The 13113-nt window shown below is 42.6% G+C and overlaps 1 protein-coding gene across 1 annotated transcript in view; it reads right to left on the bottom strand.

Annotated features, from left to right (window-relative positions):
• LOC126267107 (facilitated trehalose transporter Tret1-like) overlaps positions 1-13113 on the bottom strand; it is a 107988-nt gene that overhangs the window by 54917 nt on the left and 39958 nt on the right. The window contains exon 3 of the mRNA XM_049972005.1: positions 12347-12556. Within this exon, the coding sequence (XP_049827962.1) occupies positions 12347-12556 (210 nt within the window). The remainder of the gene's footprint in view (positions 1-12346; positions 12557-13113) is intronic.

Genomic DNA, 13113 nt, shown 5'->3' with positions numbered 1-13113 from the left:
ATAAATTTTCAAGAGGCAGAAAGCCTTTGATTTTGAAAACACAATTACAAGCATACAAATTCTAACCATCGGCTATGAGCCAAAGAAAACCACACAATTAAACACCAATAAGAAAGACAGTATAGGCAACGACGCTCACAAGTTTCCAGGGGGCTCGGTCTGCCCTTGAAAACTTAACGTTCGCTTAGGTGAGACAAGAAGTCGGCCCAACTATATTCGATCCGCCGACAACACAACCAAGAGACAGTCAGGGGTCCACCGACAAGATGACTTGCTAACCAACGACCAGTATACGAGAATTCCAAAGCCAACACGTTTCAGACATAGCCGCCGACAACCATAAATACGATGGCTGTCCAGAAAGTAAGTTACGATTGATCGCGAAATGAAAATCACAGTGAAAATCAGAAATGTTTGATTTGTAACAGTTAGCTACACCTTTCAGCTACTTCTCTACGTAGTCCCCCTTCTGACTCAGACATTCGTCGTAGCGTTGTACTAACTTTCTAATACCTTCATCATAGAAGGTAGCCGCCAGTGCTTTCCGCCAATTCTCTACGCTGGTCTAAAGCTCGTTGTCTGTGACAAAATGTTGTCTTCATAGCCAGCGGTTTATTTGAGCAGAGATGAAACTCAGCGGGAGACAATTAGGGGCTGTATTGTGGGTAACCAAACATTTCCAATTGAAACGATGCAGGAACATCTTCATTGCCCCTGCAGGATGAGGCTGAGAATTGTGTTGAAGAAAAAACCGCACGATAGTTATGTAATGTTGGTTGCATAGTTTCAGGGGAAAATTCTCACCAGGCCCTCGTACTTGGCGGGAGACACTATTTTCTATAACACCTTTACGCGCTCATTAAGAGCTCAGGAATGAAAAGAGCGACATAATTCTACCTAGAGTCATACACTGCCCAGTACATCTTTGCAAAGATTTATCGGATTTTCATAGTGGTTACCTTCTAGGCGCGCAGTCCGGAACCGTGCGACTGCTACGGTCGCAGGTTCGAATCCTGCCTCGGGCATGGATGTGTGTGATGTCCTTAGGTTAGTTAGGTTTAAGTAGTTGTAAGTTCTAGGAGACTGATGACCACAGCAGTTGAGTCCCATAGTGCTCAGAGCCATTTTTTTCATAGTGGTTTCCATTTCGCGGCCGATCGTAACTTACTTTTTGGATAGTCCTCGTATATTAAGCTGTCAAAAACTAGACACCAGTTAGACAGCGACAACAGGTGAGGAAAGGACACTACCTGAATTTTCGTCAGCGACCAGGGCAGGTAACAGGAACACCAACGGCCACAAGTCAAAAAATTCCGCTGGTGCACTTAAAGTTCAAACCGACAGATATAGTTAATTCCACTAGACGGCGTCTAAATCTTCACCAACTCGAACACTCGCTGTTGCTCCCAGGAATACCGCCAGCAGCGAACCACCAATCAAGGGGACAACGTGAACAGACGTGGCTTCGGTAATTAAATCAGCACTCAACTTTCACTCAGTCGGTGAGCCACGAATCTCATAGCACTCAGAAAAGCCCGCACACGCTCCGCCACAGCATAGAGATCGCCAGCGGCCCGGCCGACTGCGCCGCGCGGAGACTTGCTTGCTCGAGCAGACCGATTCACTGCCAGTACGCCGACAACATTTAAAACAAGTTGTCAGTGGAAATAACACCAACTACACACACAGTGTGACAAACACTTGCACGAAGACTTGAATGACACTCATCAGTGGCTGTGCAATCACGAAAACTAATCAGGAGTGTGGCATCGACAGCAACGATACCACGGAATAGTTTCTCAAGTTGGCACTACGAGAGAAACAGACGGCAGCGGCCTCTAGCCGGTGGTGTCGAGGGCTACGAGTTCCGTAGCTCCGAGCCCAATTCAACAGGTGCAGCCAGCCAGGACACTCGCTTCAGCTTCGCACCTCATTCCAAGTTATGTATTCTTATTGTTTGAGTAAAGGGGATGTAAATTCATACAGCGGTACCGACGGGTTTTACCTTCTCCTGTTCCTTACTCACGCTCCGCCTCCCAGGCGGGAATCAAAAAGGAGTCGATACACACACACACACACACACACAGCCAACCCATAAGCGATGGGCGAGCCAATTCACGTCGTCCTGTAGGACCACCGACCGACAATCCACGAAGACCGTCCACCGGCTCAAGGGATGCGTGGCGGCAACGGTCGGGCCTCACTGTTGCTCGAACCCGACTGTACTATTGCAGCGTCCCAACTCCACGACTGGCAGGTCCGAACTACCCTCCTGGCATGTTCCAACTCACCCACGACAGACGACAACCGGGGAAGTAATAGCAGTCAGCGTGAGGGCTATATCGATAGGAGCTGCTGCTGCCTCTGACGGGCAGACAAAGCAGGAACTCAGCGACAATACAAATTGAAAGTAACATAACGAGGTGGCAACACCATAAAAGCAGGATGTAAAATAAGAGATGCCACGAGTTCGAGCCACGCACGGATCAAGAATATTATTTGACACATTCATACAGTTTCAATTAACGTTATTACCATCATTAAATTCTCTACAACTCATGTGGAAAACTTTGTGCAATTGTCTGGAATTTAAAAAACAAATTGGGCCAAGTAGTTAATAAATTAAAATTTTTACTAAATTACTCCTTTGCTTCTCTGGATGTTCTGGAAAACTGCTGCAGATACACGTCTGGGACATGTTTTATTAGCCACCACATCAATAACAAAATAAATAGAAATCGTACTTTACTTCAACCTCGTACAGTTTTGCGATGGCTTCATACTAGCGCCGGCCCGAGTGGGCGAGCGGTTCTACGTGCTACAGTCTGGAACCGCGCGACCGCTGCGGTCGCACGTTCGAATCCTTCCTCGAGCATGGATGTGTGTAATGTCCTTAGGTTAGTTAGGTTTAAGTAGTTGTAAGTTGTAGGGGACTGATAACCTGAGGAGTTGAGTCCCATAGTGCTCACAGCCATTTGAACCATTTTCATACTAGCGAAGTTGCTAAATTTCAAGTAAAATCTTTTATTAGACGCAACTTCGTAACTAAACATTTGCTGACCTTTGTTTGTATGACCTTTTTCCTTTAGTTTTACTTGTAGAATAACGTATTAAAATATTTGCATATCTTCATGAATCACCCTGTATAACCTCGAGACATGTGAAGCAAACAACCATTCCCGGACACGGCGCTTGCCAATTAAACACTCTAATACTGGACGACAACAGTCTGAAAGAGGCGATAAAAAAAAAAAACCTTGGGTTAAATATCTCAGTCAAGATACGAAGAAGGATTAGTTAGTGGCTTTCGTAAGTTAAACTGCAACTTAGGAAATGCATTATTCAATATTCCAGAAAGAAAGCATGTCGGCGGAATCGAACGACAACATTCGTGAAACCGTCTCGAGCTGATATTGAAAGAGTATGCATGTTCCGTTTCAACTATTTTAAGTAATGTAACATCCATTTGGTATCGAATCATACAGACAGTGCAATCTGAAGTACACTTGGAACTACACTAAGCACTGAGAGAACAGGTGAAAAAATGGTTCAAATGGCTCTGAGCACTATGGGACTCAACTGCTGTGGTCATAAGTCCCCTAGAACTTAGAACTACTTAAACCTAACTAACCTAAGGACATCACACACATCCATGCCCGAGGCAGGATTCGAACCTGAGACCGTAGCGGTCGCGCGGTTCCGGACTGAGTGCCTAGAACCGCTAGATCACCGCGGCCGGCAGAAGAGGTGAACGTTTGTGTTTCATTTATTATTCTTATGTATGTGTGCACTTCCTAAGATATTCATTGCTGTTCCCACATTCAGTAATTTAATTTCGTTTAAATTTTTGTATGTTTGAGGTTGTGTGAGTGAGCTTTATGCTAGTGAGATGGGGTCTGGTAAAGATATTACAAATGAAGTTGGAAGTTTACTAGGTCGATAGTCTGCAGCTTGGTAAAAGAAACCAAAGACGTGGGCGGGGAGGTTCCATCAGCCGCAGTTGGCCAACGTGGTTAGGTGGACCTCCCCTCCTTTGTCTGGGAAGTGGAAGGAACTGGCGATAAGCGAAACTACGGACCGAGGACTGCTGGAGAGGAGGCTCTGGTGGTTAGACGGAGCAGGTGTACTCTGTTTAGTACTATGAAATAATAAGCCATCTCCAACATGGTAAGCTTGTGGAGTATTTAAGTTGCAATACTAATAAAACATTTCTTTCTGCAGGTAATGGTTCAAATGGCTGTGAGCACTATGGGACTTAACTTCTGAGTGCATCAGTCCCCTAGAACTTAGAACTACTTCAATCTAACTAACCTAAGGACATCATACACATCCATGCCCGAGGCAGGATTCGAACGTGCGACCGTAGCAGTCACGCGGTTCCAAACTGTACCACCTAGAACCGCTCGGCCATTCCGGCCGGCTCTGCAGGTAATATTTTGTGTTAATTGCAGGACAGACATTTTAATTTGATGGGGTGTTACTCCAGTAGTTAAGACCGGGGCGGTACTTAGGTCCTTTGCTCATGTCATGATCGACTTCTTTCTTCAGGTTTCAGAAATTAGTTTCATGAGATGATGTTAGAGATAATTGAAATATTTAAGTGCGTTTGTTGATTTAAAGTTACTACAAATATTGCTACAAATTCAATATATTAATCGAAGAATTCTTTCATTTTGCCTATGATACTTTGTTCAGTGGTAAGCACTCGTTCTGGTGAGCAGTATTTGCACCTATATCTCGGCCTGGTATGTACCGCAATTACTCTGACATGGCTGCAAGGAAAATATCACTCATGGCTGGAATTGCACGGCGATAACTGTGAAACGTTATTGTAGACAGTGACATGTGTTAGAATTAGTCAATGAATGTCACACATGGAAGAAAATTGCGCGTGCAGACTTGAATATGTACATATGCCATCGATCCATTGTATGATACAGGCCTCATGATGTTTAATGATGTACTTTACCGATCCCAAGAATCTAATTTGAAAGCTAGTTGGTGGCATGTGCGTATGTTTTAAGCACTAGAATTGTTTCACGTAGTTCTGTCATTGTTATTTCCCATACGCCTGTAGGAGGCCATTATATAGTTAACTGAGCAGTTGCTAATTGCATGACCATAATTTTAATGTCCAGAAATGTGTGTGATTGGTTTTTGGGTGTAAATGATCCGGTTTGTGTGGTTGTTGAAAGTAGTTAAAATATTAGGTTGCAAGGGTACGTATTCATTTATTTCAATATAAAAAAGGAGAGACAAAAGTTAATGTTAGTACTAAAGCCGGCCATGGTGGCCGAACGGTTCTAGGCGCTACAGTCTGGAACCGCGCGACCCTTACGGTCGCAGGATCGAATCCTGCCAGGGGCATGGATGAGTGTGATGTCCTGAGGTTAGTTAGGTTTAAGGAGTTCTAAGTTCTAGCGGACTGATGACCTTAGAAGTTAAGTCCCAGCCATTTGAACCATTTTTGTTAGTACTAAATAAATGAATATTCTTACATGCAATTGTTTCATCCGGCGATATCATGGTGAATCATATTTGAGCAAGGGCACTTCGCGTCGCGTGAGGTGACGTCAGTAATAGACAGCAAGTAGTTAGAAAAGTGTTATAAAATAAATTTTTGGATGATTTTGAGAACGAGAATTCGTCACTATTGATAATTCAGTAGGATTCCCATTTTCACACGACGTTTATTTGCCATGAGCAAAAGTTTGAGTTAATGGATGAGAGGTCCACCATTGAACATCACTGACAATGACTCTGGCACAGTTTAAGCAAATACAGGATGGTTCAAGGAACATTCCTGTCTCAGATTGCGAAGTATAAAATAATAGCGTTTATCCTTTGCGCGACGGACAACAAGTTGTTGATAGAAAATTAACTTCTGAATTCAGGAATTTAATATTATGGAGAAGGTACATTAATAACAAAAGCCAGGTCACATATCTGCGGGGCCCCCTTCAGATACATATCTGTAGGAGTACCGAAATGTAGGCGTAACACGGAGATAAGTAGCGGAAGCTTCTCTAAACCATTATTCAATAATTTAGCAGACTTCCTCAAAATATATCAAAAAATAAGATAATGGAAAAATATTTGGAACAATGTCTTCAGCACCATCCTGCCTAGCGGAGTAAACGCCGTATGATACGACATCCTCAGTGAAAGCGGCAATACTGCGGAACGACTCCATAAAATTAAAATACAAGCCATCCCTTATGGGTATGATTGCCAGCTGGCCGACTCGGTTGTTTGCGGAGACAAAATACAAATCCGTCGTTGGCCCAGGCAAAAATTAGCCGTCGTGAACAGAATCGCCGAGTGCATCGTATTAGTGAACGATACCCTTTAGCCCTCCTAGAACCTTTACCCAAGTGCAAAACACGGTAGCTGCACTTGGCTAATGGGACTTCCTGTACACTTCGTCTTTTTTTTTGGGTCATCAGTCTACTGACTGGTTCGATGCGGGCCGCCACGAATTCATTTCCTGTGCTAACCTCTTCATCTCAGAGTAGCACTTGCAACCTACGTCCTCAATTATTTGCGGGATTTATTCCAATCTCTGTCTTCCTCTACAGTTTTTGCCCTCTACAGCTCCATCTAGTACCATGGAAGTCATTCCCTCATGTCTTAGCAGATGTCCTATCATCCTGTCCCTTCTCCTTATCAGTGTTTTCCACATATTCCTATCCTCTCCGATTCTGCGTAGAACCTCCTCATTCCTTACCTTATCAGTCCACCTAATTTTCAACATTCGTCTATAGCACCACATCTCAAATGCTTCGATTCTCTTCTGTTCCGGTTTTCCCACAGTCCATGTTTCACTACCATACAATTCTGTACTCCAGACGTACTTACTCAGAAATTTCTTTCTCAAATTAAGGCCGGTATTTGATATTAGTAGACTTCTCTTGGCCAGAAATGCCTTTTTTGCCATAGCGAGTCTGCTTTTGATGTCCTCCTTGCTCCGTCCGTCACTGGTTATTTTACTGCCTAGGTAGCAGAATTCCTTAACTTCATTGACTTCGTGACTATCAATCCTGATGTTCAGTTTCTCGCTGTTCTAATTTCTACTACTTCTCATTACCTTCGTCTTTCTCCGATTTACTCTCAAACCATACTGTGTACTCATTAGACTGTTCATTCCGTTCAGCAGATCATTTAATTCTTCTTCACTTTCACTCAGGATAGCAATGTCATCAGCGAATCATATCATTGATATCCTTTCACCTTGTATTTTAATTCCACTCCTGAACCTTTCTTTTATTTCCATCATTGCTTCCTCGATGTACAGATTGAAGAGTAGGGGCGAAAGGCTACAGCCTTGTCTTACATCCTTCTTAATACGAGCACTTCGTTCTTGATCGTCCACTCTTATTATTCCCTCTTGGTTGTTGTACATATTGTATATGACCCGTCTCTCCCTATAGCTTACCCCTACTTTTTTCAGAATCTCGAACAGCTTGCACCATTTTATATTCTCGAACGCTTTTACCAGGTCGACAAATCCTATGAACGTGTCTTGATTTTTCTTTAGCCTTGCTTCCATTATTAGCCGTAACGTCAGAATTGCCTCTCTCGTGCCTTTAATTTTCCTAAAGCCAAGCTGATCGTCACCTAGCACATTCTCAATTTTCTTTTCCATTCTTCTGTATATTATTCTTGTAAGCAGCTTCGATGCATGAGCTGTTAAGCTGATTGTGCGATAATTCTCGCACTTTTCAGCTCTTGACGTCTTCGGAATTGTGTGGATGATGCTTTTCCGAAAGTCAGATGGTATGTCGCCAGACTCATATATTCTACACACCAACGTGAATAGTCGTTTTGTTGCCACTTCCCCTAATGATTTTAGAAATTCTGATGGAATGTTATATATCCCTTCTGCCTTATTTGACCGTAAGTCCTCCAAAGCTCTTTTAAATTCCGATTCTAACACTGGATCTCCTATCTCTTCTAAATCGACTCCTGTTTCTTCTTGTATCACATCAGACAAATCTTCACCCTCATAGAGGCTTTCAATGTATTATTTCACCTATCTGCTCTCTCCTCTGCATTTAACAGTGGAATTCCCGTTGCACTCTCAATGTTACCACCGTTGCTTTTAATGTCACCAAAGGTTGTTTTGACTTTCCTGTATGCTGAGTCTGTCCTTCCGACAATCATACCTTTTTCGATGTCTTCACATTTTTCCTGCAGCCATTTAGTCTTAGCTTCCCTGCACTTCCTATTTATTTCATTCCTCAGCGACTTGTATTTCTGTATTCCTGATTTTCCCGGAACATGTTTGTACTTCCTCCTTTCATCAATCAACTGAAATATTTCTTCTGTTACCCATGGTTTCTTCGCAGCTGCCTTCTTTGTACCTATGTTTTCCTTCCCAACTTCTGTGATGGCCCTTTTTAGAGACGTCCATTCCTCTTCAACTGTGTTGCCTACTATTCGTCATAGTCCACAAATTACCCATTCTGCAGGACTTTATGTTAGTAGAAAGCACCGTGAGTTGCAGTACCTTCCCACATACGAGACTCGATTGCAGAACTTACTAGACATTGTATTATCGTAAACAGTTACCCCCAGGAAGACGTGAAACGAATCCTCTAATGCGAATGACGTTACTGAACTGAGCATTAGTATTTCAGTGGACCTCTGACAACTCTCCTCCTGAAAGTCATTTCGAATTTATTTGGAAACAGAAGTTTATATCTATTAGGCTGCAATTATTTTGAGAATACAAATTATAAATGACAAGCCAGTCATGAAGAGAATGAAAGAGGCACGAGGCGTTTACTCTGCTTGCAAGTGGATTCCCTGTGGCCCATCGCTAAGGAACAGAAGGGAAATGCTTTATACCTGCGGAAGACGCAACCTTATGTTGTTGAACTTAGCATTATTTCATCTTTCATTAATTAATCATCTATCTCGTTTACTGCACATTCAGGCTAACTAACTGAAGGAGGTTTAGCGCAACTCAGTCTGGCAATTTTGTCGACGAAGAAAATTTATTTTAAGTTTATAGGAAAATTATCGGTCTTTTGCTAAGAAACGAAGATTTGTAAATTTAAATTTCTAGAGTGCAGAATTTCGCCTTTTATTTTATGGTTACGTATGACAACATTAAAGGCACTGAAGTCAGGAAGAGACGGAAAAAAATTAAAAAAGAGAAAGATGGTAATATGACAGACTATAGATATAAAGGTCACTGGTTCGATCACTGGACGATGCTAGGATTTTTATCTGTCACTTTTCACTTCATTAACATCTGGCAGTTTTTGTAAACGTGAAAAACGCCCAGTTGCACCGTAGTTCGGAATTCACGTCTTACAGTGTGCTAGTCTTCTTCTAAAGAAGGCTCAGAAGAATGATACAAAGAACAATATTTCTGATGCAATAAATAGGGTTAGCGCCTCCTCTAACTGGCAGGGAGAGTCAATTCAAAAGTCTGAGAAAGGTAATGGCATGCCTCTGTTAGGACCATGCTTAGTGAGGCTTTGTTGTATTCAAAACAACCTTCTGTTTGATGACAACATCAGTTACTTACGCACAGTGATTTGAACGTCTTAATTGTTTGTGTAAGGCAGTAAGTATCACATCAGTATATGCTCCGATGCAAAGTGAACGTTTCACTGCCTCTGAAAGTATGTTACGGAGTGATTGCAAACTGTTAAAACACATCCATCAGAGGGGATGTTGTACAGCAGTCACTGCTTTTCAAGACGACTTGATTATTTCATTGGTTGGTTGGTTTGTGGGGTTGAATGGACCAGACTACAAAGGCTATCGGTCCCAGTTTATTATTTATTCACACCAAATTCCAGGTCTAACTTCATTTCATTTTCAACGTCACCAATATAAATCTAGGTCCAAACTACAGAAGCACTTATTACATTGAAAAGCACCACATAATAAGGAATCTGAAGCACGCGCAACAGCAATGACTAAACTACATCCGTTGAAAGCTCTTTAGGGTCGCAACGACGTAGCTGCTATTATTAAAGTCAACCACTTCTTTAGGATTGTGTTTTTATGCGTACAGGATATCGATCTTTTTATGTCATGTAGCGATATGGTATAGATCAGTTCCTTTTTGCAGTTTGGTACATGATTTTTTGTTTGATCACTTTAGATTCGTTTTTCAAGTAATTCCTGTATAAATGATATTTCTGAATGAGATCCTGTCACGTCAAAACCCACTAACAATTCTTCTCTCTGTTTTTCTGATAGAGGAATAAAATTACAGTGTCCTAAAAAGTTATTTCATTTTTGTTCGACTGCATCTGAGTGCATGTTGTAAACAAAAAAGTTAAAATGTAAACATAAAATTTGTGTAAAATTTTCGAATTATAAGAGGGTTGAAACTTTAATAGTGGCAACTATTTATTCACAACCGAAAACAAAAGAGTTACTCGTTTGCACATGTTACTGTCCTTCAAAGTATTCACCAGCGTTGTGTAGAACCCGTTGCCAGCGATGTGGAAGGCCTAGTATACCGTTACCATAGCCCGTTCTGTTGATAGTGCGAATGGAGCGGTCTAAATGGTTCAAATGGCTCTGAGCACGATGGGACTCAACTGCTGAGGTCATCAGTCCCCTAGAACTTAGAACCACTTAAACCTAGCTAACCTAAGCACGTCACTCTCCATGCCCGCGGCAGGATTCGAACCTGCGACAGTAGTGGTCGCGCGGATCCATACTGTAGCGCCTAGAACCGCTCGGCCACTCCGGCCGGCGGAGCGGTCTAAAGTTATGGCGATCCTCGTGTACGACTGTCATGGTGTTATCCTATCGGATTACGTTCCTCCACGGCAGACAGACAATGCCCAGTATTACTGTTAGTTTTTGGAGCATCACCTGCGACCAGGTTTTCGAAAGAAGCGGCGACACTTTTAGAGCAACCCACCCATCCTTTTGCACGACAATGCGCGGGCGCATACAGCGCAAGCTGTGGCTGCTCTGTTCTGTCGATGGGACTGGGAAGTACTGTACCATCCACCAAACTCCCCGGACTTAAGTCCTTGTGACTTTGATTTGATTCCGAAGATGAAGGAACCACTTCTTGGCATTCGGTTCAGAACTGTTCCAGAGATTCGAGAGGCAGTAGACCGCTCCATTCGCACCATCAACAGAACAGGCTCAGCCAACGGTATACTACGCCTTCCACATCGCTGGTAACGGATACTACACAGCGCTGTTGACTACTTTGAAGGACAGCAACACGTGCAAACATGTAACTCTTTTTTATCGGTTGTAAATAAATAGGTGCTACTATTTAAGTTACCTTCGTGTATATATCTTTGGCAAACACACGTATCATCAGACAGGTTCAGATATGGTGCTAATCTTAGTGAGATGTGACTGGAAGAAATGTTTCATAAAAGTTAATTCAAATTTAGTTTCTGAAAATTAATAAAATATGTTGAAATTTGTCGTTTATTTGTGAAAGTACTGAAACATCTAACAGTTCTTGAAGTTCTATACTGAATTGGAAAATACACAAGGACGCAGTTTGACAGTGAGCTGCAGTGAATCAACGATTGTTGGAAGATTGTTCAGATAAGTAAAATAAATTGTTTGCACTGCTTGTATTCAGTCATTTCATAGAATTTGTGTTTCACTTTTTTGCAAACACACAGTTTTTTCTTTTTAGCAAACGTGTTTCAGCACCTCTGTGGCATCATCAGAGGGTGTTTTGTTTATTGAAAAACGTGATTTTACATTATGCGGTTTCGCAGTACTAACTCCATAGTGTTCTGCACTGATAGCTTGTCTTGTTTTGTTGTGATTGATCCTGCAAACTATATAACGTAAAACCCTTCTTTCAATACTAAAAAACCCACTGATGATGGCAGAGAGGTGCTGAAACGTGTTTGGTTAACAAGAAAAAGCAGTGGAATCCATATCCAATAATTCAAAATGCGGAAAGAAAGGACGAGAGACGCAGATCCAAATGATAAATATCCAGTCAAATGACACTGAGCACTATGGGACTTAACATCTGAGGCCATCAGTCCCATAGAGCTTAGAACTACTTAAACCTAACTAACCTAAGGACATCACACAACACCCAGCCTTCACGAGGCAGAGAAAATCCCTGACCCCGCCGGGAATCGAACCCGGGAACCCGGGCGTGGGAAGCGAGAACGCTACCGCACGACCACGAGATGCGGGCTAAATATCCAGCCGTTTTGTTTGTATGTGAAAATATCCGTTATTTTGGAGCAGCACTTTCTCAGCCGTTACTTTCTTAATTAGGTGGAACGAGTAACTCACATGATTACTCAGCACATCTCTCCAACATCAAAATTTTGTAAGTGTGCAAATGTGACCCGATGAGCGAGACGTGACGTACCTCGAAGACTCTGGTGCCTCGTAAACGCTTGAGCGACTGCTGGGCCTCCTTGTAACGCCCCCTGAGCAGCAGGTAGGTGGGGGATTCCGGCATCCACGAGAGGGTGGCCACCAGCAGCAGGGGGAAGGCCATCATGATACCAGCCAAAGTGCGGAAGTGCACGTACGGTGCCACGCAGAACACCACCAGTGTGCCCAGGTTCTGCATCACCTGCACAAAATCACAGACAAATAACATGAAAAGACCACACGGCAGAATCCATTCCGTCGAGACAACGCTGCAGAATGAGTCTGCATCTTTATCTGTTTGGTGTCCTCTTCGACACATAATCAAATTAAGCTTCGTTTGTGAAAAACGAAAATGATTAAAGTGACAAAATCAGTAGCTCTGAAGATGCATTGTAAGCAGAATGCTAGCAGTCTTGAAGTGCGATCCTAAACTGGAAATATTTTCTATGTGTAGGCTTTCAGCCACTAGAAATCATAAACTGTAAGTAATGCAAGTAATCTTTCATTTATTTCCATATTTATTTCCTGACATTATATCTTTATAGTTCGTCAGTGTAGTCTTTCTGCTTCTCAATGACCACCTCCCCAAGCCGGGTAAGTTTCACAGTTCCACAGAACACGCCGCCTGCTTCTACATATATAGCGATACTCTGCAAATCAACGTGAAGTGCGTGACACTTCAAACTGTACCAGTTATTAGGGCTTTTTCTCGTTCTATTGGCTTAAATGCCTCTAACCTTCCCTTCGTGATTTGTATGG

The sequence above is a fragment of the Schistocerca gregaria genome, chromosome 4 (genome assembly GCF_023897955.1).
Source record: "Schistocerca gregaria isolate iqSchGreg1 chromosome 4, iqSchGreg1.2, whole genome shotgun sequence".
Classification (NCBI taxonomy): Eukaryota; Metazoa; Arthropoda; class Insecta; order Orthoptera; family Acrididae; genus Schistocerca; species Schistocerca gregaria.
This window is presented reverse-complemented; position numbering and strand designations above follow the sequence as displayed.